Here is a 24,331-nt window from a genome sequence, read left to right as displayed (position 1 = left end):
GAGTCTAAGTGTTACTATTTCCATGGTTTATTTTCTTGCTTCCTTTTGTACCTTTGTTGGGTGCATGACTTGTTGGATTCAGGCTTTTCACATAACTTGTGAAAATGAAGTGCCATTTTGTGATTGATCCTCCTACAAATGCTCAAGAAAGTGAGCAAAAGTTTGCACAATTGTGTACATTTTTTCACATGTAATGTGTTATTCATGTGAGAATTAACCTCATAGAATTAAAGGATGGTGATCACCTGTATGAAATTTTTTAAATAAAAAGGTGCCGGTGCCCAAAGCCCTCCTCTTAAACATACGGCTGCTGCAATTAAATGTGCAAACACAGAATATTGTGGCAGCATAATTCTGAAGCCATCTCGGGCCTCTTCAATCTATTTACAGCCACTCCCTACCCCTTCAGCTCACTCCTGCAGCTTTCTGCTTTATCCCTTTGTGACGCTTTTTTGCTTTTCTCTTCCTCCGTCTTTCCCATGTGTCTTTAACTCGCAGTAAATGCTTGAGGCAGAAGAATAAGCGCCGGCCCTCAAAAATAAGTGCTGGTACTCCGCACCGGAAACAACAAGCATAAATTAAGCACTGCTAGCACATGAAAGACAAAGGAAGAACTGGTTATTCTTCAGCTTCAAGCATGGATTAAAGAGATTCACCTATAAAACAATGTTCTGTTAGAGTTTAGACTGATGCACGGCATGGGGTCTGACCTCATTTACTGTCTCCTGTGTAACTTACAAAAGGCCATTTTTCAGAGTGCAAATTTACCAAATTTGTCAACTGTGATTACAACATTTAACTGTAAGGTGCTGTTACATTTCCTGAAGCTCCCAATGTAGGAGCCCAGCTGTGCCTTAGCATATATGAGACAGTTCCTACTGAGCCTTCAGTAGTTGAAGATCATCTTTTTCATCTTTGACCCTACTCCTTGGATTGAGCCATAACACAAGGATTCCCTTTGTAATGCCCTCCGATCAAATCCAGAACTGTATTCCTACTTAGTTGACAATCAGTCAACTATCGACTTGGCCCACCTCTGTCATATTTGACTAAATCTCTACCTGTGTGTGCCCAGGCCACAAGCCATTGACGCTCCAGCCTCAACATAGTTTGCTGTTCGACTTCCAAGCTTAATTTCAGTGGTGTCCGTTTCTTTTCTGGTACTAAGAGCAGCCTGGCCGCTTGGCACGTTCAAACATCAATGTAAACATTTCCCTTTTGTATCACTGTGCTCCATCTAGTGGCTCAGTATGCAAATTCATCTACTCTAAGGACCTGCATTTTACCTCCTAGTCACAGGTTCAAGTCCTAGTGGATGCACTCAGCTGTTTATCTTTACAGGGTCGATACAATGATACCATTGAGTTGGATAACAATAAACATCTGTTATTCAGAACCAAGATATACCAAAGGCTGAATGTGCACTGAACAAATACTCTTGATCTGTTAGAATGTTTTCTACCTGATTACATTTCAGCTTTTTTCTTTGTCTCTCTTTAGGCTCAAATTACTAGATGGACATCACAATTAGACTGTTATGAAGTCAGGAACGAATTAGGTTTTGTTGGTAGTAAGAGTAGTTAGGACTATATTTGGATCTACAAATGTGAAACTTGATGAGTTTAATCTAAAATATTGATTGTTGCTACTTACAACAGGGTCGATTCACAGAAGACTTTGAGTACAGGAAGCAGTTTTATAAGAGTACTCTTTTGCATAATCTTAAGTGCCAGCGAGAATTGGCCACACAGTGTCCAGCTCCCTATTACTAAAAGTGCAAAGAGGGCAGAGTCCTAGCCATTCGCACAAATTGTATTTCCATTTTAAATGTTTTGAGGCAAATTCACAAAGGCATTTATGAATAGGTCCGTATATCTCAAGCCACACTTCAACCCACCTGTGCACCACCACCACCCCTCGGAGGCTTTGGAAAGTTCTAATGGCAGCATGAGCAAGCTGCAAACACAAATAATGAAATCAATGTATAGATTATTGAAGCTAAGAAGTTTTTAGAAGCACACAAAAAACGTAAACAGCTAGATGCCTTGGCTGTCCTTTCACAGCCCCTGCCTTCCCAGAAAAAGGGAGATACCTAGGAGATCCAGGAGAGAAGAGCTCTCTCAGCAGAACCCCATAGACCCCACCTCCTAAATCAGTTGGAACATCCCTCATGTTATCTGATCACAGTAAGTGCAAAACTGTAAATCACATTTAATCACACAAGTCCATAATTCCCGCAAATGTGTTCGAACCAGGGAAGGAATGTACCATGTCAATCTCTTCCTTATTGGTCCCTCCAACTTGATTTGAGCTGCTCTTCAGAATATTTTCGCAGGCTGAGCAAGAAGCCCACATTCTCATTTTCAATTGAGTTGAAGTGAAGTAAGATTTACCTTTTAGCACTCTCAGTATTCTGGAATAGTGTGGTTGGATATTGCATTTTAATTCTAAAAGTGTGCTTTCTCTGTAGTAGGTTGGAGGTCATTGTACATCAAGTATTGTCATGCCAGTGGGTATAGTGCTTGTATACTGCATGCGTGCCAAAGGCAAATGACATACATGGGTAGGGACAGCAGAACAAAGTATTTATAGACGTCCATGCGCACAAAGACCTGAACTCATAGAGTCATCTATGGACACTATACCTGGGGGCATCTACTCAGGAAGACAATCCCCATGTGCCCACCACGCACACAGACATGACATGCACTCATTCATGCAACTGGCACATATTTACTCAGCTAACAAGTAGGAGCACACATCAAGCCATACCCTACTCACATAACTATAAAGCATCATAACTGATAACTGGCTCCATGTCATATATCCCGCATTCCATCAGGCCAGGATGTTGGCTAAAAAAATTGCATCACAAAATTTTAATGACTTCATTGCAATGGTAAAAAAAAATCTGCAATTACTAGAATCCAAAGTTGTTTTGGTTAAAAAAAACAAAAACCCAGAATTGGCTATTTTACCCAACACATTGTGCAGATGGATGGAACAACAATAAAAAGCCTACTTTTGGTTGTTACGATGGCAATTGGATGCGAGAATTTTTGCTGATTTGAAAGGAATATACACCTGGTCACCGAGCAGAGGGCAGCTTTCAATTTTCACTTTAGGGGGTTTTCAAACATTTGCATTATCCCGCATTCGTCTGCACAGAAGATGGCGGGTTTGGTGAAGATAGTTTTACGTTCTAGCACCGTCACTAATGAAGCAGTCAGCTTTGAGAAAACGGAACTCCAGTCTTAAAGCACACATGTGTTCTGCATTCCTCTCTATCACAGCCAGCCACAAAGCGCACCTGTGTACCTCATACAATCAAAAGAACTGGAACAAACAACTGCTGCAAGCTCAATTCATTAAGCCACACATAAAAAGGTGTAGAACTTGGACGTTCTAGATAGCACCAATCTAGCGTGACTCTCACAAGTCCGCCATTGCTCTTCGATTCTAGGCTGGCATGTCAAAATGCCTTGAAGGTAAAAAAAATATGAGCCCAATAAAACAGGACTAGCCATTTCTTACAATCCGTGCCAACCACAGTGAGAACTCTTTAAGATAGTTGGTCCCTATATTTTCTTTCTTGTGTCAGGTCAGTGATGTCCCCTTTCTCAATAAAAAGGCAATTTCCATAATTTGGTCATATCCGTGAAGCAGTAGAGACCTGTCATATTCGTTTTTTTTGTACTAAATGCTGCAGTCTTGCTGCCCTCCACCCTCGAGCTGCGTCCTGGGCACTGTTTTCATATACCACCCTTGGCTACTGTTGGTAACAGGATATTACACTGCCCCTAGGTTTCTGTAGGCGCATAGAGGAGAGCAGACATGCTCGCCTGCGTACAGATGCTATATCAGGTGTAGATAGTGCTTCTCAGTTTCACGGACAGCCCATGCTCACTTGCTGTGATTGGATGATCAACTAAGCACAAGCGCCGCATTAAAGACAATTACACCGATAGTAAATGATTTATGTTTTGTGAGAACGTGATACACGTCGCGCAGATCAGTAGGTGTTTCACGCATCTTATGACCATCTATGTAATTTATGAGAATTTAAATAATTGTCTGTATTGGCACCGGGAGAAGCATGAAAGCAGACGCTGATACACTTAATGACTCTGCCGAACCTTGTCAATACTCCGTAGATGCATGAAGCATGTCTGCTGTGGATCACAAAAACACAAATATTTTAATGTTCCTGCATATAAGAATTCACCTTTTTAATGGAACTAAGGTGCTGTGTTTCAACACACATTCACGGGGTGGGGCTAAAGCCATACAAATAAGCACAGCTAGATATGTTATGGATTGAAGAGGATGAAGCACAGAGGAATAAACTATTCGGCTGAACATCTCTCTCAAATCACTTATTATGGTGAGCGATTGCCTGCAAAATGTGTTGATGAACTGCACCTAAAAAATTGTCAATATGCGAGGAGGTCTTTAAGCATCTTAACCGATCTAGCTAGTTGTCTTTTGCCTGGTTTTTAGTTTCTTATATAATTTTGAAATATTTGTTATCACCTGATTAATTATTCTCCCTCCCTGCAAATGTAAATGATGTACTGTGATTAAGGGTTTGCAGCACTATTGTCTGTGCCTCCTAAAGTATTTCAGATGAGAGAAACAGAAATCTCAAGAAGTTAAATAGATGTTTTTATGAATTCTGTGAAAGAGGAAAAGGGATCTAACTTTACTTTCAATTGTTTAAGTTGGTTTCAGTGCTGCGAGAAGTAAAATATCTGGAGAACAGGCAGACTGAAACAATTCCTTCGCAAGCAGAAGAGTTTTACTCCTCCAAGGAATCGTTCAGGCAATACGTAGCTAATCTTGAACTGACTGCTAACTGGTACAACAAAATCATGAAGACAATCCTTGAGGTGGAGTACCCTCTGGTGGAGGCGCAGCTACGGGACATTGACGTAAAGCTGGAGGAGGCCGAAAACACTCTGAACTGGAGAAGAGATGGTGAGCTCAGCATGCAGTGACAGTGTGCATGCACACTTTAGTGGACTCTGGACCTGGTGTAAACATCAGAAGTGCTCTGTCTCTCCTGTTGGACTTTATGAATGTAGTGTGTGTCTGTGGTTTGACATAGCTGGGCAGTAACAGAGCACCGTTACAAGATCCTGGCTCCTAGTTAGGGAAAAGTTCCCACAAGCTAAGAATAAACTGTTCCTGGTTAGGTAAAATACTATTTTTATGAAACAAAACAGGTCGGAACCCTTGGTAGCAATAGCATAAAGCAGTTCACTAAACAAGACAAAAAATCGTAAGCGAAATAAAACCGAAATGGTAAAAAATTGATTAGGGGTCTGAAGACATGAATTTGTAAGGTAAACACACAAACAATAAAATGAAATGAAGGAACTTGTAGAGCACGCTGATACCCAAGTGCGCTTCGGCACTACATAACAAAACATCAATTAAGTTAATAGTTGCAGTGGACCAAACCAATTTTAAATAGATGAACATTTTAATAGCTAAAGTAAGACAAAAAAACAAGGAAAATTGGATGAGGAAATAGTAGAAATCAATATTTGAAAAAAGTATAAAAGTGCATTAAGAAATAATGGTATAAAGGTAATGTTACTTGCCAAAAACCGTCACAGGAAACTACTCTTGGGCCAAAAATGTAAAGCAATTGCCAACAGTGTTCTGCTTAATACAGGTTGTGAGGGCAGGATCATCTGCCCTCCACACTGGTATCCTCAACTGCTTTCAGTATTTTAGGCATTCTAATAGGGGACTTCAAGGAAGACATGAATCCAAGGAAGAAATTGACCACTCTAGTCCTACTTCCTGCTAAAGCCAGAAGTCTTAGGGGGGTCATTAAGAGTTTGGCAGACGGAAAAGGCTATCCATCAAACTCCCCTAGTCAGGCTACCGCCAGTGAGGTCACCTTCCTGCGGGCCCTATTACAAGTATCACGATGGGTCAGCGGGCGGAAACAGTGTTTCCACTCGCTGGCCCAGTGGGAAACAGTCCACAATATTGACAGAGCTCATAATTGAGCCAGCGGCAATGTTGTGGTGCGTAGGGTGCACCAGCACCAGTCGCACTTTTCACTGTTTGCAAAGGAGACAGTGAAAAGCGCAATGGGGCTGGCCATGGGGGCCCCTGCACTGCCCATGCCAAGTACATGGGCAGTTCAGGGGCCCCCATGGGGCCCTCTGCACCCCATCTCTGCCAGCCTTTACATGGCGGGGCAATCGCCATCTAAATGCCGGCGGAGAGGGGGGTTCATAATCCCCAGGGCAGCGCTGCTTGCACACTGCCCTGGTAGATTGGGACCATCGGATGGCCGAAAAGTGTCCGTGCTGGTGGTCCGACCGGTCATAATGTGGCTGCCGGACCGCCACATTGGTGGCGGTCTGACTGCCACCGCAGCAGGTCGTAATGACCAGCTTAGTTTTTTCAAATGCATAAAATCCTTCTGCCCATACCTGAAGCTTCCAGACACCTGGTGAGCCATGTAAGGTACCATATCATAGTCAGAACACGCTCAATCATCTTCGCTTTTGAGGGTGTCCAGCACACATCTAGTCCCAACTGATATATTGGTTCATCTTCCACGTTGGATTTTCTTTTCACCCTTTAATCTCCCTGAGGCTACAGGAGGCTGGCTGCTCTGACATTTGAAAAGCACGTACTGAAGCTTTGGATCTCAGCATTCCAGGATTCGGGGTCTCAGTCTTTCCCCAAGCAGGCCCAACAACATGGTCTTCCTCTTTTGTTCTTCCACAAAGTCCATTTGTGTTCTATGGTCCTGGTGGTGAGAAGGCTCTCGTATAGTGCACTCAAGCCAATGAGTGTTGATTTCTCCTAATGCATTTCAGTTCAGAATCCGTTTTCAGTCAGATCCTGATGCAACTCTTGTCTCTCATTATGGGGGATGAAAACACTGGACCTGCATTAAGGGATGCTGGGGCTGTGGGCATTTGAGTAGCCCACCCTCTGCCTTCACAACAGTGTTAGATTATCAGGGACTTTTGTGATCACAAACCAGTTTCATCTGCTTTAGCCCTTAGGTAACCACAGGTATGAACAACTTACCAACTTGAACAGGGAGAACAGACACATTAAAGCTCACAAATCTCATGTTACCTGGAGAGAATGTGTGTTAGCCACACAACAGAAACTGCCAGAGACTGCTGGAGACTGGCAACCCTTCACCCCAACCACGCACAAATGTGAAATCCACCCTGCTATTTGTATGGCTTTATTTTACTGCAGATTAATTCTAATAGGATTACTGCATATATCAAAACAACTGTTGTGAATGCACAGAGTGAAAAAACCATGTAAACAGGCAACCAAGTACATTGTACACTTTGAGGATCCCTACATGTCAAACCATTGCATCAAATGTCTGCCATTCCATGAGGGTTCAGTATTTAGATTTTGTCAAGATACATATATACCTGACTTTCACTTATTTTCCAGCCCAGTCTATCTTCGCAACAAGGCCCCATTATGCCTGTTGCAAAGTTTGCAATGAGACAACAGCATTTGATGCAGTTTTACAAGGAACTTCTCTGCTCTCAGCCTCTCCTGCCAGCTCATACAAATCTATGAATTTGTGAACTAGTAGTATCAGTTTATATGAATGCAACACACATCTTTGCGTGACAGTAAAGATAAATGCACATGGACTAGTAAATGAATGAAAACCATAATAATTTATATGGGTTGAGGGCTAGATGAGCAAATACACAATACAGAACAGTGTGTGAGCGGGGTCATTCACAGAAGAGACATATAAGCAAAACATAAGGCACTGAAGGGAGCTCTTCCTGGCCTATGGCAACCTTTCCAGAATACGGGCAGCCCTACCTATCCTTTCTCCTCACCCTCTGCCCTGCAGAATTCCCTGTTCTGCAGCTTACTACCCAGCAGTAAATTTACAGTGGAAACAATATGGAATAAGGAACATCTGCAGAAAATGATGCAGGAAAACCATTTCTGCATGGCATTCCCCCTTTTGGGCACATTAATATCATTTGGGTGCAGGGACACCATCTGTAATATGAGGTTCCATTCATTAGTATTTCCATACTAAAGTCCACATTGCTTTTAATGAACCATTTAGTGCTCAAATTTGGTTGTTTTCTACCAGCTGTTTTCACCAGCTAAACAAGTTTAGAACCATCTTCCCTCTGCTGACTTCTGTGTATTAGCGAGAGTGCAGTCAGCGCACAGCTTAGATGGGCTCCTCCCCCTCCATCAAATTCATTGACTTCCAAACGCACAAAGTGCTTATGTTTTAATGGCTTCATTTTTAAGAAGGAGAGGCCATGTGTTCCAGGCAGTGCTTGAAATTTAAAAATTAAAGTGCAGGTAGTCTGTGCCAGAGTACCTGCTTGTTTCCCAGAAGTGCCGGTACTCTCCAATTAAAAGTATTACGTTTTTTTGAGGTGTGCCCGTACTCTCCCTCTCAAAATAAAAAAGGTGCCGCTACTCAGTACCGGACAGTACCGGTCCATTTAAAACACTGGTTCCAGGCCCAAACTCTTCAATCTATTTACAGCCACTCCCTACCCCTTCAGCTCACTCCTGCAGCTTTCTGCTTTATCCCTTCGTGACGCTTTTTTGCTTTTCTCTTCCTCCGTCTTTCCCATGTCTTTAACTCGCAGTAAATGCTTGAGGCAGAAGAATAAGCGCCGGCCCTCAAAAATAAGTGCTGGTACTCCGCACCGGAAACAACAAGCATAAATTAAGCACTGCTAGCACATGAAAGACAATGGAAGAACTGGTTATTCTTCAGCTTCAAGCATGGATTAAAGAGATTCACCTATAAAACAATGTTCTGTTAGAGTTTAGACGTATGCACGGCATGGGGTCTGACCTCATTTACTGTCTCCTGTGTAACTTACAAAAGGCCATTTTTCAGAGTGCAAATTTACCAAATTTGTCAACTGTGATTACAACATTTAACTGTAAGGTGCTGTTACATTTCCTGAAGCTCCCAATGTAGGAGCCCAGCTGTGCCTTAGCATATATGAGACAGTTCCTACTGAGGCTTCAGTAGTTGAAGATCATCTTTTTCATCTTTGACCCTACTCCTTGGATTGAGCCATAACACAAGGATTCCCTTTGTAATGCCCTCCGATCAAATCCAGAACTGTATTGCTACTTAGTTGACAATCAGTCAACTATCGACTTGGCCCACCTCTGTCATATTTGACTAAATCTCTACCTGTGTGTGCCCAGGCCACAAGCCATTGACGCTCCAGCCTCAACATAGTTTGCTGTTCGACTTCCAAGCTTAATTTCAGTGGTGTCCGTTTCTTTTCTGGTACTAAGAGCAGCCTGGCCGCTTGGCACGTTCAAACATCAATGTAAACATTTCCCTTTTGTATCACTGTGCTGCCATCTAGTGGCTCAGTATGCAAATTCATCTACTCTAAGGACCTGCATTTTACCTCCTAGTCACAGGTTCAAGTCCTAGTGGATGCACTCAGCTGTTTATCTTTACAGGGTCGATACAATGATACCATTGAGTTGGATAACAATAAACATCTGTTATTCAGAACCAAGATATACCAAAGGCTGAATGTGCACTGAACAAATACTCTTGATCTGTTAGAATGTGCTCTACCTGATTACATTTCAGCTTTTTTCTTTGTCTCTCTTTAGGCTCAAATTACTAGATGGACATCACAATTAGACTGTTATGAAGTCAGGAACGAATTAGGTTTTGTTGGTAATAAGAGTAGTTAGGACTATATTTGGATCTACAAATGTGAAACTTGATGAGTTTAATCTAAAATATTGATTGTTGCTACTTACAACAGGGTCGATTCACAGAAGACTTTGAGTACAGGAAGTAGTTCTATAAGAGTACTCTTTTGCATAATCTTAAGTGCCAGCGAGAATTGGCCACACAGTGTCCAGCTCCCTATTACTAAAAGTGCAAAGAGGGCAGAGTCCTAGCCATTCGCACAAATTGTATTTCCATTTTAAATGTTTTGAGGCAAATTCACAAAGGCATTTATGAATAGGTCCGTATATCTCAAGCCACACTTCAACCCACCTGTGCACCACCACCACCCCTCGGAGGCTTTGGAAAGTTCTAATGGCAGCATGAGCAAGCTGCAAACACAAATAATGAAATCAATGTATAGATTATTGAAGCTAAGAAGTTTTTAGAAGCACACAAAAAACGTAAACAGCTAGATGCCTTGGCTGTCCTTTCACAGCCCCTGCCTTCCCAGAAAAAGGGAGATACCTAGGAGATCCAGGAGAGAAGAGCTCTCTCAGCAGAACCCCATAGACCCCACCTCCTAAATCAGTTGGAACATCCCTCATGTTATCTGATCACAGTAAGTGCAAAACTGTAAATCACATTTAATCACACAAGTCCATAATTCCCGCAAATGTGTTCGAACCAGGGAAGGAATGTACCATGTCAATCTCTTCCTTATTGGTCCCTCCAACTTGATTTGAGCTGCTCTTCAGAATATTTTCGCAGGCTGAGCAAGAAGCCCACATTCTCATTTTCAATTGAGTTGAAGTGAAGTAAGATTTACCTTTTAGCACTCTCAGGATTCTGGAATAGTGTGGTTGGATATTGCATTTTAATTCTAAAAGTGTGCTTTCTCTGTAGTAGGTTGGAGGTCATTGTACATCAAGTATTGTCATGCCGGTGGGTATAGTGCTTGTATACTGCATGCGTGCCAAAGGCAAATGACATACATGGGTAGGGACAGCAGAACAAAGTATTTATAGACGTCCATGCGCACAAAGACCTGAACTCATAGAGTCATCTATGGACACTATACCTGGGGGCATCTACTCAGGAAGACAATCCCCATGTGCCCACCACGCACACAGACATGACATACACTCATTCATGCAACTGGCACATATTTACTCAGCTAACAAGTAGGAGCACACATCAAGCCATACCCTACTCACATAACTATAAAGCTGGGCAGTGAGGTCACCTTCCCGCGGGCCCTATTACAAGTATCACGATGGGTCAGCGGGCGGAAACAGTGTTTCCACTCGCTGGCCCAGTGGGAAACAGTCCACAATATTGACAGAGCTCATAATTGAGCCAGCGGCAATGTTGTGGTGCGTAGGGTGCACCAGCACCAGTCGCACTTTTCACTGTTTGCAAAGGAGACAGTGAAAAGCGCAATGGGGCTGGCCATGGGGGCCCCTGCACTGCCCATGCCAAGTACATGGGCAGTTCAGGGGCCCCCATGGGGCCCTCTGCACCCCATCTCTGCCAGCCTTTACATGGCGGGGCAATCGCCATCTAAATGCCGGCGGAGAGGGGGGTTCATAATCCCCAGGGCAGCGCTGCTTGCACACTGCCCTGGTAGATTGGGACCATCGGATGGCCGAAAAGTGTCCGTGCTGGTGGTCCGACCGGTCATAATGTGGCTGCCGGACCGCCACATTGGTGGCGGTCTGACTGCCACCGCAGCAGGTCGTAATGACCAGCTTAGTTTTTTCAAATGCATAAAATCCTTCTGCCCATACCTGAAGCTTCCAGACACCTGGTGAGCCATGTAAGGTACCATATCATAGTCAGAACACGCTCAATCATCTTCGCTTTTGAGGGTGTCCAGCACACATCTAGTCCCAACTGATATATTGGTTCATCTTCCACGTTGGATTTTCTTTTCACCCTTTAATCTCCCTGAGGCTACAGGAGGCTGGCTGCTCTGACATTTGAAAAGCACGTACTGAAGCTTTGGATCTCAGCATTCCAGGATTCGGGGTCTCAGTCTTTCCCCAAGCAGGCCCAACAACATGGTCTTCCTCTTTTGTTCTTCCACAAAGTCCATTTGTGTTCTATGGTCCTGGTGGTGAGAAGGCTCTCGTATAGTGCACTCAAGCCAATGAGTGTTGATTTCTCCTAATGCATTTCAGTTCAGAATCCGTTTTCAGTCAGATCCTGATGCAACTCTTGTCTCTCATTATGGGGGATGAAAACACTGGACCTGCATTAAGGGATGCTGGGGCTGTGGGCATTTGAGTAGCCCACCCTCTGCCTTCACAACAGTGTTAGATTATCAGGGACTTTTGTGATCACAAACCAGTTTCATCTGCTTTAGCCCTTAGGTAACCACAGGTATGAACAACTTACCAACTTGAACAGGGAGAACAGACACATTAAAGCTCACAAATCTCATGTTACCTGGAGAGAATGTGTGTTAGCCACACAACAGAAACTGCCAGAGACTGCTGGAGACTGGCAACCCTTCACCCCAACCATGCACAAATGTGAAATCCACCCTGCTATTTGTATGGCTTTATTTTACTGCAGATTAATTCTAATAGGATTACTGCATATATCAAAACAACTGTTGTGAATGCACAGAGTGAAAAAACCATGTAAACAGGCAACCAAGTACATTGTACACTTTGAGGATCCCTACATGTCAAACCATTGCATCAAATGTCTGCCATTCCATGAGGGTTCAGTATTTAGATTTTGTCAAGATACATATATACCTGACTTTCACTTATTTTCCAGCCCAGTCTATCTTCGCAACAAGGCCCCATTATGCCTGTTGCAAAGTTTGCAATGAGACAACAGCATTTGATGCAGTTTTACAAGGAACTTCTCTGCTCTCAGCCTCTCCTGCCAGCTCATACAAATCTATGAATTTGTGAACTAGTAGTATCAGTTTATATGAATGCAACACACATCTTTGCGTGACAGTAAAGATAAATGCACATGGACTAGTAAATGAATGAAAACCATAATAATTTATATGGGTTGAGGGCTAGATGAGCAAATACACAATACAGAGCAGTGTGTGAGCGGGGTCATTCACAGAAGAGACATATAAGCAAAACATAAGGCACTGAAGGGAGCTCTTCCTGGCCTATGGCAACCTTTCCAGAATACGGGCAGCCCTACCTATCCTTTCTCCTCACCCTCTGCCCTGCAGAATTCCCTGTTCTGCAGCTTACTACCCAGCAGTAAATTTACAGTGGAAACAATATGGAATAAGGAACATCTGCAGAAAATGATGCAGGAAAACCATTTCTGCATGGCATTCCCCCTTTTGGGCACATTAATATCATTTGGGTGCAGGGACACCATCTGTAATATGAGGTTCCATTCATTAGTATTTCCATACTAAAGTCCACATTGCTTTTAATGAACCATTTAGTGCTCAAATTTGGTTGTTTTCTACCAGCTGTTTTCACCAGCTAAACAAGTTTAGAACCATCTTCCCTCTGCTGACTTCTGTGTATTAGCGAGAGTGCAGTCAGCGCACAGCTTAGATGGGCTCCTCCCCCTCCATCAAATTCATTGACTTCCAAACGCACAAAGTGCTTATGTTTTAATGGCTTCATTTTTAAGAAGGAGAGGCCATGTGTTCCAGGCAGTGCTTGAAATTTAAAAATTAAAGTGCAGGTAGTCTGTGCCAGAGTACCTGCTTGTTTCCCAGAAGTGCCGGTACTCTCCAATTAAAAGTATTACGTTTTTTTGAGGTGTGCCGGTACTCTCCCTCTCAAAATAAAAAAGGTGCCGCTACTCAGTACCGGACAGTACCGGTCCATTTAAAACACTGGTTCCAGGCCCAAACGTAAATATGTGTTTAAGTGGGCAAAAAGCATAGCTATACGGAGACAAAACAAACAATTTCCTTTCAACAGCGTACGAGAAACCCAAGAAGCAAAGACCAACCAAATGTAGTAATTCCTTGAGTAAAGATAAACAACAGAGGAGAGGTAGTACCCGGTCTGTTGAGGAGCCAGTTCTCCAAAGGTCCTTGCCACAGATGTTATACCACACTGCTTCCATTAGCTACTTTTAGAAAGGGCTAACATTTCAATTTATTTTAGGTGGATGAGATGATGCACCCTGGAGACCCCATTGTTATAAATATGTGTGATGCAAGGTTTGTTTGTTCATTCATTGGTTCAAGAGCTCGATAACTTGAATGAGCAGCCAATTTCATTCAGTCTCTTGGGTTTGCATTTTGTTATTCGCTAAACCCTTTAAGATGTATGCTTTTTAAAGTAGGATAAAGGAGTCCTTCTTATAACTTGTGATAATCAATATTTGGATGTGACCTGTTACTAGTGAAAGGAAAATGACTCTACTGTGCATCCTTCATCGTTTCATTTATCTCGGGCGTTTGGTGCAGACTTCTGTGAAAAGAGTGAATAGAAAAGTTAACACACTTGGAAGATGGATATGGGAGACGATACTGAGCGCAATGAACGATTGCCCTTCTAACAAAGCCATTATAACGTCAGAGTGCTTGACTGTAACGCCTGCAGTTTAGTCATGTGATCACTTTATTAGCATATTGCAAAGATGATTATAGCTGGGTACCAAGTGCTTGAGATCAAGATAGTTAATGCATGCTAACAACCCAGGCCTCAAATCACAAGGTGTTCGGATCACGGTGTCACTGTTGTTAAAGGGATTAAGCTCCTCCAAAATGCAGATGGATTGTAATTATAGAGTACACTGTGTCGAAGATTAGCAGGGCTTTGTGTGTGACAGTGTAATTGACTTTCGTGCAATGCATATTTAATAGGCCTCTTTGTGGGAATGCTCTTATAATTGAGGGCAACTCAGCCATCCACTTCTGTCATGATTATGAATCCTATTTAACAGTGCTACTGCTCAGGTAACTGCTGTGAATTCATGTCTATGCCTGAGTTCTGGCCCACACAGTACCATGACCTTTGAAGAAGATACATCCCCTGGCTTCACATTCTGGGACTGCCCGGAGATAGCTCCGCTGGCTTCACATTCAGGGACTGCCCACACCCCCCAGACCACTAGCAATCATGGCTTGATTGATCTTACTGCAAACTCCAGTATAAAGTATGTCAGAGAAAATGTGCAACAGCAGTTCACTCGTAAGTGTGCTTCCTATCCTTGGGTGCGTAAGGTGATGGGCCTGAACTCCAGGAACTAAAGCCTGTAATCATCCTTGTAGTAGACAGTGGTTGAAGCAGCATATGGCCAGATACTCCCCTTCATCACTAATCCTTGGAAAGTGCTTGTTCATCTGAAAGCTGCCTTGTTCCCTTTCACATATATCTTGTAAATTCACCTTTCTGCATGGCCTCTCTAGATTTTGTTTTTTGTGGGGCTTAATATACTAGTCTGTTTTAACTCCTAAATAACTCCCATTGCATGTGCTCTGCCCTTAAAACTTGATAGTAATGTTTAATTATTATATGCATACCTTCCCCTTTGGGAAGGCCCCAGTAAAATGGCACTAGTGGCATAAAGGTCAGATCGCCCCTCTGTGCCGTAGTTTCCTTCTACCACCCGCATGCGACTTTAAAAGAACGGCTTCAGGATTACCACTGCAGCCATGAACTGCCAAAAATGGCTACTTTTAACATTACCATTGGCACCTCTACGGTGGGACTTTGCAGTCTGCAAGTCATGGGTGGCCAGGCTTTTGAACTGCTTCTCATTCGTCAGTCCAGTTTGCCTCCTACAGCCCCAGAGACCTAAAATACAAGAATGCTCATCTATACAGAAGAATCAAGAGACAACTGGACTTTCCTGGAGGATTGGTTGAACAACATGAGGGACAAGAATGACATTTTGACAGAGGAACTAACTGGGGCCTGTACTAGATCCCTGTCTAAAGACAGTTTTTGAGTCAGTCTCCCACTGCTATCGTCCTGAGAAGTTTGCCGTTAATTGGTTGTACGCACCTGCAAGGTATCTGACCCTATCCATCGGCCTTTGTGGGCTTGCACAGTTTGACACTATTTTTAATTTTTGGTGCAGGAGTGGTCTCTGGTGTAAGTTTCTGGTAACACACCTTTTCCCATAAAATTATATCACTTCAGCATCTTCTTTGGTTTTTATCTTTTTTTGCTCATTGTATTAAACTTCTCTTTATAAAATTGGTTCAGGAATTTCTCTGATGTTAACGTTGTTTTGGTGCTGTTCAATACTTGAATTTTTCTGAGCAAATCCTACTGCTTTGTGCCATAGCTATCATAGTTAAGACCAAGGGTTTCATGGAGGCGTGTTTACCTAGAAAGCAGCTGGTTCCTGGACTTTCTGGCAGTTGATACCTTGCTGTCCTCCAGTTATTAATACAGGATCTCACAGCATTGTATCCTAGATGTTTGGATACAGGCCAGTTATAATTATGGTTGCACCTAAGTGTACACAAGATTCCATCTAATAATATTATCCCATCAGATGTTTATTTGCACAGTACCCAAACATGATGCTGATTGCAGATGATAAGCAGTTGCTACAAGTGCTTACATCTCATAGGAACACCAACAGATTCACATTGGTCACTAAGCGCTTTTTATAAACACAGATGAAAGTAGAATAGTCAGAGGTGCAAATCAAAACTTGCACTAGTTTGGAGTTTACCAGTATATTAAATGTTGCATATTCAAAAGCAGTCTTTCTGACAGTATTGTTAGTTATAGATAGAACAAAACTGGCATGAAATCTTACCTAAGATGCACCAGGATAGGCTCCTGCATTACACGTCACACTATTGACAACATATACTGTTTCTATGGTTAAATCTAATTTTCTTCCAGTGGATTGTCAAAGCTCCCTTTCTTGAGATAGGTGCCCTAAATGTATTTTCCATATTATCAGGGCTAGTTCTCTAACGGATCAACACCAAGGCAACTGGCATAAGATGGAAACTTTTCCTAAAGTACAAGTGAAAGTAGGCCAGCCCGAGGTTAAAAAATTGTTAAGTAATCGGTCTTAATTCCAGCATAAGATTTACGATTTCAAACTAGCAGAATTGGGTCCCTTGCTGTCTGGGGTGGGTGAGGAAGAAGTTTATACTGTCCAAAGTGTGGCTTGTAGATGCTGCTAACAAGAGATAAACTGAATCATTACATTGATTTACTTTTCTGAGAGCCTGATCTGAAAGATTTATTTAAAGAGGGTTACTTTGCTGAAATACCTGTTTTAAGTCTTTACTGATTATTGCTATGTATTACAATCTATAGAATCCAACAACCAAAAATCATTGGCAATATGTTGCTCTCTGATTTCGGTTATGAATTTAGAGCTATCCATTTTTGGGCTAAATGCAAATGACAAGGAAAGTAATAGAAGAAATTTAAACTTTTTTCAAATGGTGGGAGTTCAGTGAGTTTAATATGTGTTTTCCACAGAGTACCTTAAATGATCTGTTTCCTTGACTTGTAGCCGGTTAATTCCCCCTGAATCGGCTTAAACATAGCTGTATTGGCAATTTCCTTATGTTCTTTTGGGTCTTGCAGTTGTGCCTAGTTGGAGGAGCAAGTATATTGGCACCTGGTTAATCTGCGTGAATCAGGGAAGGGAGGCTTGAAAATAGACACCCTCTGGCTTTTATCACTTCAGCTAGTTTAGGATTGGTCGATCTCAAGATATTATGTTGTCCATTTGTGTACTCAGTTGTAGTGTCCTCTGTACTCAAAAAATATTGCTTTCTGTTTTATCTTGTGTTATATTGTTGATTGGAGTAAACTTGCAAAACGTTTGTAAAAATTGTGTAAGAAGGGAAGAAATTGTTGTGGAAGGTGTTACGGCATTCGCCAGTGACATCATGTGATTTTGAATATTGTGGCTTTTTGACAGCGTCTTGTTTTATACTGACCCTTTTCAGACTGAGAACTGTAAATGCAAATATTTTGTTAATTTTACCATAGATAAAGGTGAAAAGATAACCAATCTTAGAATTTAAGAGAAAGCCTCAGGTACAATAAGATATGAATTACTGATGTTTGTTTTGGAGTCAAGGGCCAGACATTAAACAGAGGTCTATGTAGATGTTTCCCCAAAAATCTTTCGATTGCTGGACAAGAGGCAACGGTGCAGGATGCAAGTCAATATTTTGATTCTGAGGAGGAAGGTCAGAATCACATCTCCAGTACCTGCAAGGGAGCTGAATGCCAGCGTGTTGATAAGATCTTGACTTTATTCAAACAATTCATTGCCTTTCAAAAAGCAGAGTTTCTTTGAATCAAAATGGTACCCTTAGTCATTCAACTTCTCGAACCTACAACCGACTATTACTGTTGGAGAAGTAAATATATTTCCTCAGAGATAGGTGTTTTACATAGAGGTTCGTTGAACATCAGAGGGGGGAATATATGGGGGTCACTAAAGCTAGGTCATTTCTGCTTTTGGTTTCAATCTTTTATCTGTCATCAGTTCAAATGTCAAATATTGGTGTTATTTTCACAACATGACTAGACATTGGCTTTAGTATTAAATTGCTGTTTAGGCAGATTAGTGTTTTATTGTGGATCGACTCAAGATAGAAGCTGAAGGCGAAGGTTTAACCAGGTACAGTGCATGTGGATTTACATAGAGCTGGTCTCATGCACAGGGACGAGAGGGTTTGGGTTCTGCATTTGACCTATCACTGCCTTGATTGTTCTGAAATCTCGATGGTTTCGTCCAACCCCATTCTGTCAGTAACTGTGTCTCTAGGCTGAGCTCTCGTCTTTGATGGGCACCAAATCTAGGCTTTCAAAGCACAAATCACATAGTTTCATTTTACAGAGGAGCATGCTGTAGTTGCTTTAAAACTGTACTGGAGATCAGACTTTACAAAGCAGCTGTTGGATAATCATACATGTCTCACACTGTACTTGTTTCTTTGAATAGTGGTAAAAAGGTTTTTATGTAAAATTAGAGGAAAAGAAAATGGACGAAAACCCTTTGGAAATCCTTGCCATTTGACCCCATGAGTGTAGGCATCCCAAAGTATTTTCAACTTTACAATTGTTTTTAGTAGTTAAGGAGCTTTAAGGCATAAGGCATAAGGCTTTAAGGCATAGCAGTGCCTCCCCGTTTCTCCACTTGAGTCGGCTTCAATTAATTAACAATTTCAAATGTCTTGCCTTTATGAGGGACCTTACAAACAGATTGATTGGCTGAGGGATCATGGAGTATTTCTTCGTAAAAAGGAGGGAGCTGTCAGAATGACAGTGTGCAAAGACTGTCCTGGCTCTTAATTTGCTTTTTGCCTTGATGTGTACTTTTAGCATCTTGTTTGATTTAATTCGCAAAAAAATGTTTTTAATCAATTGTAAAAACACACTTTTAAGGTCAGTTTACGTTCTGCTGACAGTTCAGTCATTTCAGATGATTGTATTTATTTTGTAGGTCCTTGACGGACCTGCTCTTCACTACACACAGTGCCACGATTCTTAACTCTTCACGAAAGGTGAATTCTTTCCTGATATTAATGATAACATAAATGAAAATATATGAGCGGCAGAGAGCATGACCCTTTTCATTTGCATGGCATGACCTTGCTGTTATCTTCTTTATTAGATGGGATGAGAAATGAGGTGCAAAGGAGGCTGATGGGTGCAGAATCTTGCATTCCTTTTTTATGTTTTGTGGTCCCGATTATCTTTTTTAACTTTTGTTTTTTAAGATCAGTTGTATGTTTCCAGATAATCATAAGCTAAAGAGAGGTTGTAAATTGTGTATACAGTTACCCAGAAGTCGTCAGTTACCAGTTGGCTCCTGAACATATGTGGTGAAGTCCGTGCTCCTAGTAATGTGTCCAGCGTGTGGCTTGTACTGCGTCCTAATGGCTTTTATGTGCACATGGAAAATGTGCTTGAATAAAGCAGTTCTACAACAGTACCTGGAAGGATGAGCGTGTCTTAAAGTATGAAGGATGACGGCATTGTATTGGTTTCTGATTACATCAGGTGACGTCATGGGGCCATAGGAATAGATTGAGATCTTCAGAGAGAAACTCATGCATACAGCTCACATTCAATAAATTTAAAACCAGCGGTGCTGTGTACATTATCAGCTGGCGACGAAGACCTACCCATGTAAATGTGACCTACCTGCATGAGTCCTCCGTTGCCTCTTGTACATCGAATTTGGCTGCTTGTCCTTGAGTTGAGTTTGTCCAACAGAGACGTGGTTGGGTGTTTGGGAAAATTGTCATTATAGTAATTGGGAATGGAGCTCAAGAGGGTGGCATGGGGAGCAATAGATGAGTTTTCAAAAATAACGAGGCTGGGTGGAGGGCAGCACTTGAAATTAGCAAAAAAAACACATACACTCTCATGGAGGGCTGCAAGAAAAAGAAAAAAGTAGTCCCAGAATGTAAGAAGTTGAAAGATACAAGTGACCCACTCAAAAGGATAGCAAAGAAGCTGTGGCTCTGGGGAGGGGCAGATCAAAGAAGAAGGAACACTGATGAATAGGAAACAAGCAAATTATATTGCCAGTGGTAAGCAATCCGCTGACCCAAAACCCACGGTATTTTCCTCAATAGGTATTCGACAAAAGACATCTAAAAGACATCCACATGCCAAACCATAAAAGGCTAGCTGTTAGCTGTTTTAATCATGGTCCCATACTATACTTACAGAATATCTACTTCTAGTATCCTCTGTGGGAGGGCATCTATTTTATGCAATGTAGCATTGCTAAACTACCCACCAGCATGGCCTCTTCCCCCCCACACACACTATGTTTTAAGCACGCCATTAGACTAGCTTGTGATTTTAATGGTTTTCTTCATTATATCTCTGTTCAGAAAACAAAGAAACGAGTGAGGGGCTAGCTGGGTAGAGTTTTTTGTTTTGTTTTCTTTTTTTTTTAATACAAATTGCATTGAATTCATTTTAAAGACACTGCCTCACCTTATAAAACAATCAAAAAATGATTGTTCGAATTGGATCTGAATTATATGTCAGACAACCTCAGAGCAGTTACCTTTATGAATTCCTCCCTTTAAGTGTTATACCTGAAATGAGTGAAGCTAGTTCAGAGAAGTGGGCCATACTTCTTTTAAGAGCAAAGTTTCTATATTGGGAACACTCTCAGGTGCATTAGGCATGGAGAAGGGTGTGTGTGTCTGTGTGTGAGAGACAGGGAACACACATATAACAAACACACTGTGATAAACAAGCTAGACAGGGCCGGACTGGGAAACCAAAGCAGCCCTGGCAATTTTGTTGGACCAGCCCCCCACCCCGCGGGTGGAGGGAAAGTGTAAGTGTGGAGGACTGCTGCTTTTGTTCCTGGGGACTAATATTGGTGCAAAACCGGCCCTCCAGTAACAAACCTGGCCCCCACCCTCCCAGCGTCCTGGGAAAATGCCTGATGTCCGGTGCGGGCAGTCCAGCCCTGTGCTAGAGCCTGGAAGACTTCTGAAGGGAATGGACTGGAGGTCTGTTGGAGAGTTGGTTGAATGGATGGATAATGGCCGGGTGGCATCTGAATGAATGGATGATGAATAAATGTTGTAAGGTTGGACAGGTGGAGTTTATGAAGGTGTGGATGGATAATTGGGGAGATAATTGCATGTCCTGTTGGTAGATAAATTGGTGGATGAATTGGGTTAGATATGTATGGATGGGCCAGTGGATAAATGGATGCAAATTGGTTGGTTGATGTATTGGTGAATGGATGGATGGAGGAATGTCCTGTTGGCTACATGGATCGATGGCTGAATGGGATGGGTTAGGGATGGATGGATAAGTGGGTGGATGGATGAGCTGTTATGTACGGGTGGATGAATCATTAAGATGGATTCATGTACTGTGTGAGTGGTTCATAGATGGGTTAGTTGAGTATAGGTAGTATGGATGGATAGATTGGTTGTTTGGGTTAAATTGGGATGGATGAATTGATCAATTGTGGGTAGCTTGGTGATAGGATCGGTGGATGAGTGAAGGAGATTGTGTGGATTTGGGTGGGCTGGATAGATCGGCTGATTGCTGTATTGAATGCAGTTTTCATGGATTAATGGGTGTATGAATGGGTGAATAGATAGATTGATGGATTGATTGTTCATAGTAGACTTTAGAGATGCTCCAACTTCTGATGTGTGGTTGCTATTTCTGTAATGTTGATTTGGTGCAATTGTGTGTAATATTAATTTGGTGCAATAATCCTTTTCTGTTTATTATTAAATATGCCTTTCAAATATAACAATCATTGGTAATGCACTTAACTTAACATTAGGTTGGTGAGCGAGAGAAATCGCTAAGTTGGCGAGCCACAAGCAAGATTTCTAAATGCAAGCAGTCGCGGTAGGCCACGCCCGCTCTTGATGAGAAAGCTGCCGCTCGCATTTAGGAAGCTGCCACTTGAGAAAAAAATCTACTCGAGTAGCAAAAAAAAAGTTAGTGCCCTCTAGCATACGCGCGATGCCGTTCGCTCTGATTTTATAGCGAGGGAGAAACTCTTGCTCTGAAAATCAGTGCGAACACTGCGCCTTACCCAAACTCTGCTGTTTGCAGAACTCCGCTTAGTGCAGCAGTTTTTTTCAACACTTTGCAGAGCTCCGCACAGCAGAACTCTGCGAACTCTGCCCAGGCCTAATAGAGATACAAGTTTTTTCCTTATGAAAATAGTAGAAAAAAGATCTTAAGTTCTAACATTCTGCACCCTCATACTAGCGCCCATGAGAAAATATATGTTCATTAGTTTGCTCTATGCAGAAATGATTGTGAGACACAAGGAAACATTTCCAACATTTATCCAGGGTGTGTTACAAAGTGGGTCGCCAATGAAGAGCATGCTACTTTTTACCTTTTAGTTACTTTTTTTTCTTTGTAAGCCATGCTACTGTTGATGTTCTGACCAACCGGACTGAGAATCGTTTATTATTTATCAATTATTAATGCGAATATTTCAATACGGAACGCCAACTGATCCATTGCCGTCTTAAATGTGCTGCGATGCTTTGCATGTTAATCTCCCGTGCTGGCCACCATGAATTACACAGTCTCTTCCAGCACAGTTCATTTTGGTCAATTGGCAATCATGCACTTCTCCTGTATGTGTTTTTGTGGCTCCAGGTCGATACGTTAAGCTGAGCACTAGACCTAACCTAAAAAATAAAAAAAAACTCACTGCACCTTAATGCTACTTAACTTTGCTGTTTGTCAGCAGTGGCATAGTGCTAAGGGTCCCCTGAACCAACCATAGCTCACATATATTCATAGGCCACGGTCTGAATGGGACACTTGGTAGGTTGGGTGCCCCCTGCACCACAGGAGCAGTTGGGCAGGGGCTGTGTTAAGCCCCTCCTAGTCAGTCAGCAGCCACTAAACCTGGACATTGGGGGCTAAATCTCTACATTTTGATAGCAATTCATTTGCTCACACATTTTTTTACAAATTTAGATTTTTCCTGACACTTTATTTTCTCTTTGCATTGTTGGCCGAAAAGGTACTGCCTCTTCCTTCCTACAGTTAATAACATTTGCTTCGTTTTTGTCCTTGCTCGTTTGATTATTGACCCATTTTGTCTCTCTTTTTCCAAGTCGTAGAGCCTTAAGGTAAAGCACTTTGATACGAGGGCCACCAATTTTATATCTAGCATCAACCTTTCTATGGTGGTCAGTTGTATGCGCTATATTGACTGTTTCTTCTTGCTTTTGAATACTTGTTTAACATAAAGGATAGCATTGTGAAACATGCATCTTTAATGTTTGTGCACTCTGCAAAAGCATACAGATGCTCCCTTTACTTCTGAAGATAATCTTATTTCAAATGTGGGCCGAATATTTTTGCTTGAAAGCAAAAAAATGCTGAATTTTCCTTGTTTGCAAGCGGGGCAGACATTAAGGGATTCCCCACTTGATTTCAGCTGTTGTAGCTGTTGATGCCTCCCCAACTTCATGGTGAATGCCACGACACTATGAGGGTCATTCTGACCCTGGCGGCCGGTGGCCGCCAGGGCCACCGACCACGGGAGCACCGCCAACAGGCTGGCGGTGCTCCAATGAGCATTCTGACCGCGGCGGTTCAGCCGCGGTCAGAAGCGGAAAGTCAGCGGTCTCCCGCTGACTTTCCGCTGCTCTTTGGAATCCTCCATGGCTGCGGAGCGCGCTCCGCAGCCATGAGGATTCTGACCCCCCCTACCGCCATGAACAGGAAAGCCGCCATGAACAGGATGGCGGTAGGGGGGGTCGCGGGGCCAATGGCATGGGCACGGCAGGGGCCCCCGTAAGAGGGCCCCGAAAAGTATTTCAGTGTCTGCCTTGCAGACACTGAAATACGCGACGGGTGCCACTGCACCCGTCGCACCTTCCCACTCCGCCGGCTCGATTACGAGCCGGCATCCTTGTGGGAAGGTCGTTTTCCCCTGGGCTGGCGGGCGGTTTTACTGGAACCGCCCGCCAGCCCAGGGGAAAACTCGTAATACCCGCCGCGGTCTTTTGACCGCGGTGCGGTAATTTGGAGGGCGGGATCCTGGCGGGCGGCCTCCGCCGCCCGCCAGGGTCATAATGAGGCCCTATATGTCCTTACTGGACTGCCAAGTTGGTCCAGACCGGCGCTTGGTCTTCAAACCATCTGGCTTTCCTGGACAGGCTTTATGGGCCAGGTGGGCCACTGA

At 42.7% G+C, this 24,331-nt stretch overlaps 1 protein-coding gene across 1 annotated transcript in view; it reads left to right on the top strand.

Annotated features, from left to right (window-relative positions):
• Positions 1-24,331, top strand: part of DNAH9 (dynein axonemal heavy chain 9) — a 975,671-nt gene that overhangs the window by 196,646 nt on the left and 754,694 nt on the right. The window contains exon 13 of the mRNA XM_069200368.1: positions 4,722-4,977. Coding sequence (XP_069056469.1) covers positions 4,722-4,977 — 256 coding nt within the window. The remainder of the gene's footprint in view (positions 1-4,721; positions 4,978-24,331) is intronic.

Source organism: Pleurodeles waltl, chromosome 7 (genome assembly GCF_031143425.1).
Source record: "Pleurodeles waltl isolate 20211129_DDA chromosome 7, aPleWal1.hap1.20221129, whole genome shotgun sequence".
Taxonomy (NCBI): domain Eukaryota; kingdom Metazoa; phylum Chordata; class Amphibia; order Caudata; family Salamandridae; genus Pleurodeles; species Pleurodeles waltl.
This window is presented reverse-complemented; position numbering and strand designations above follow the sequence as displayed.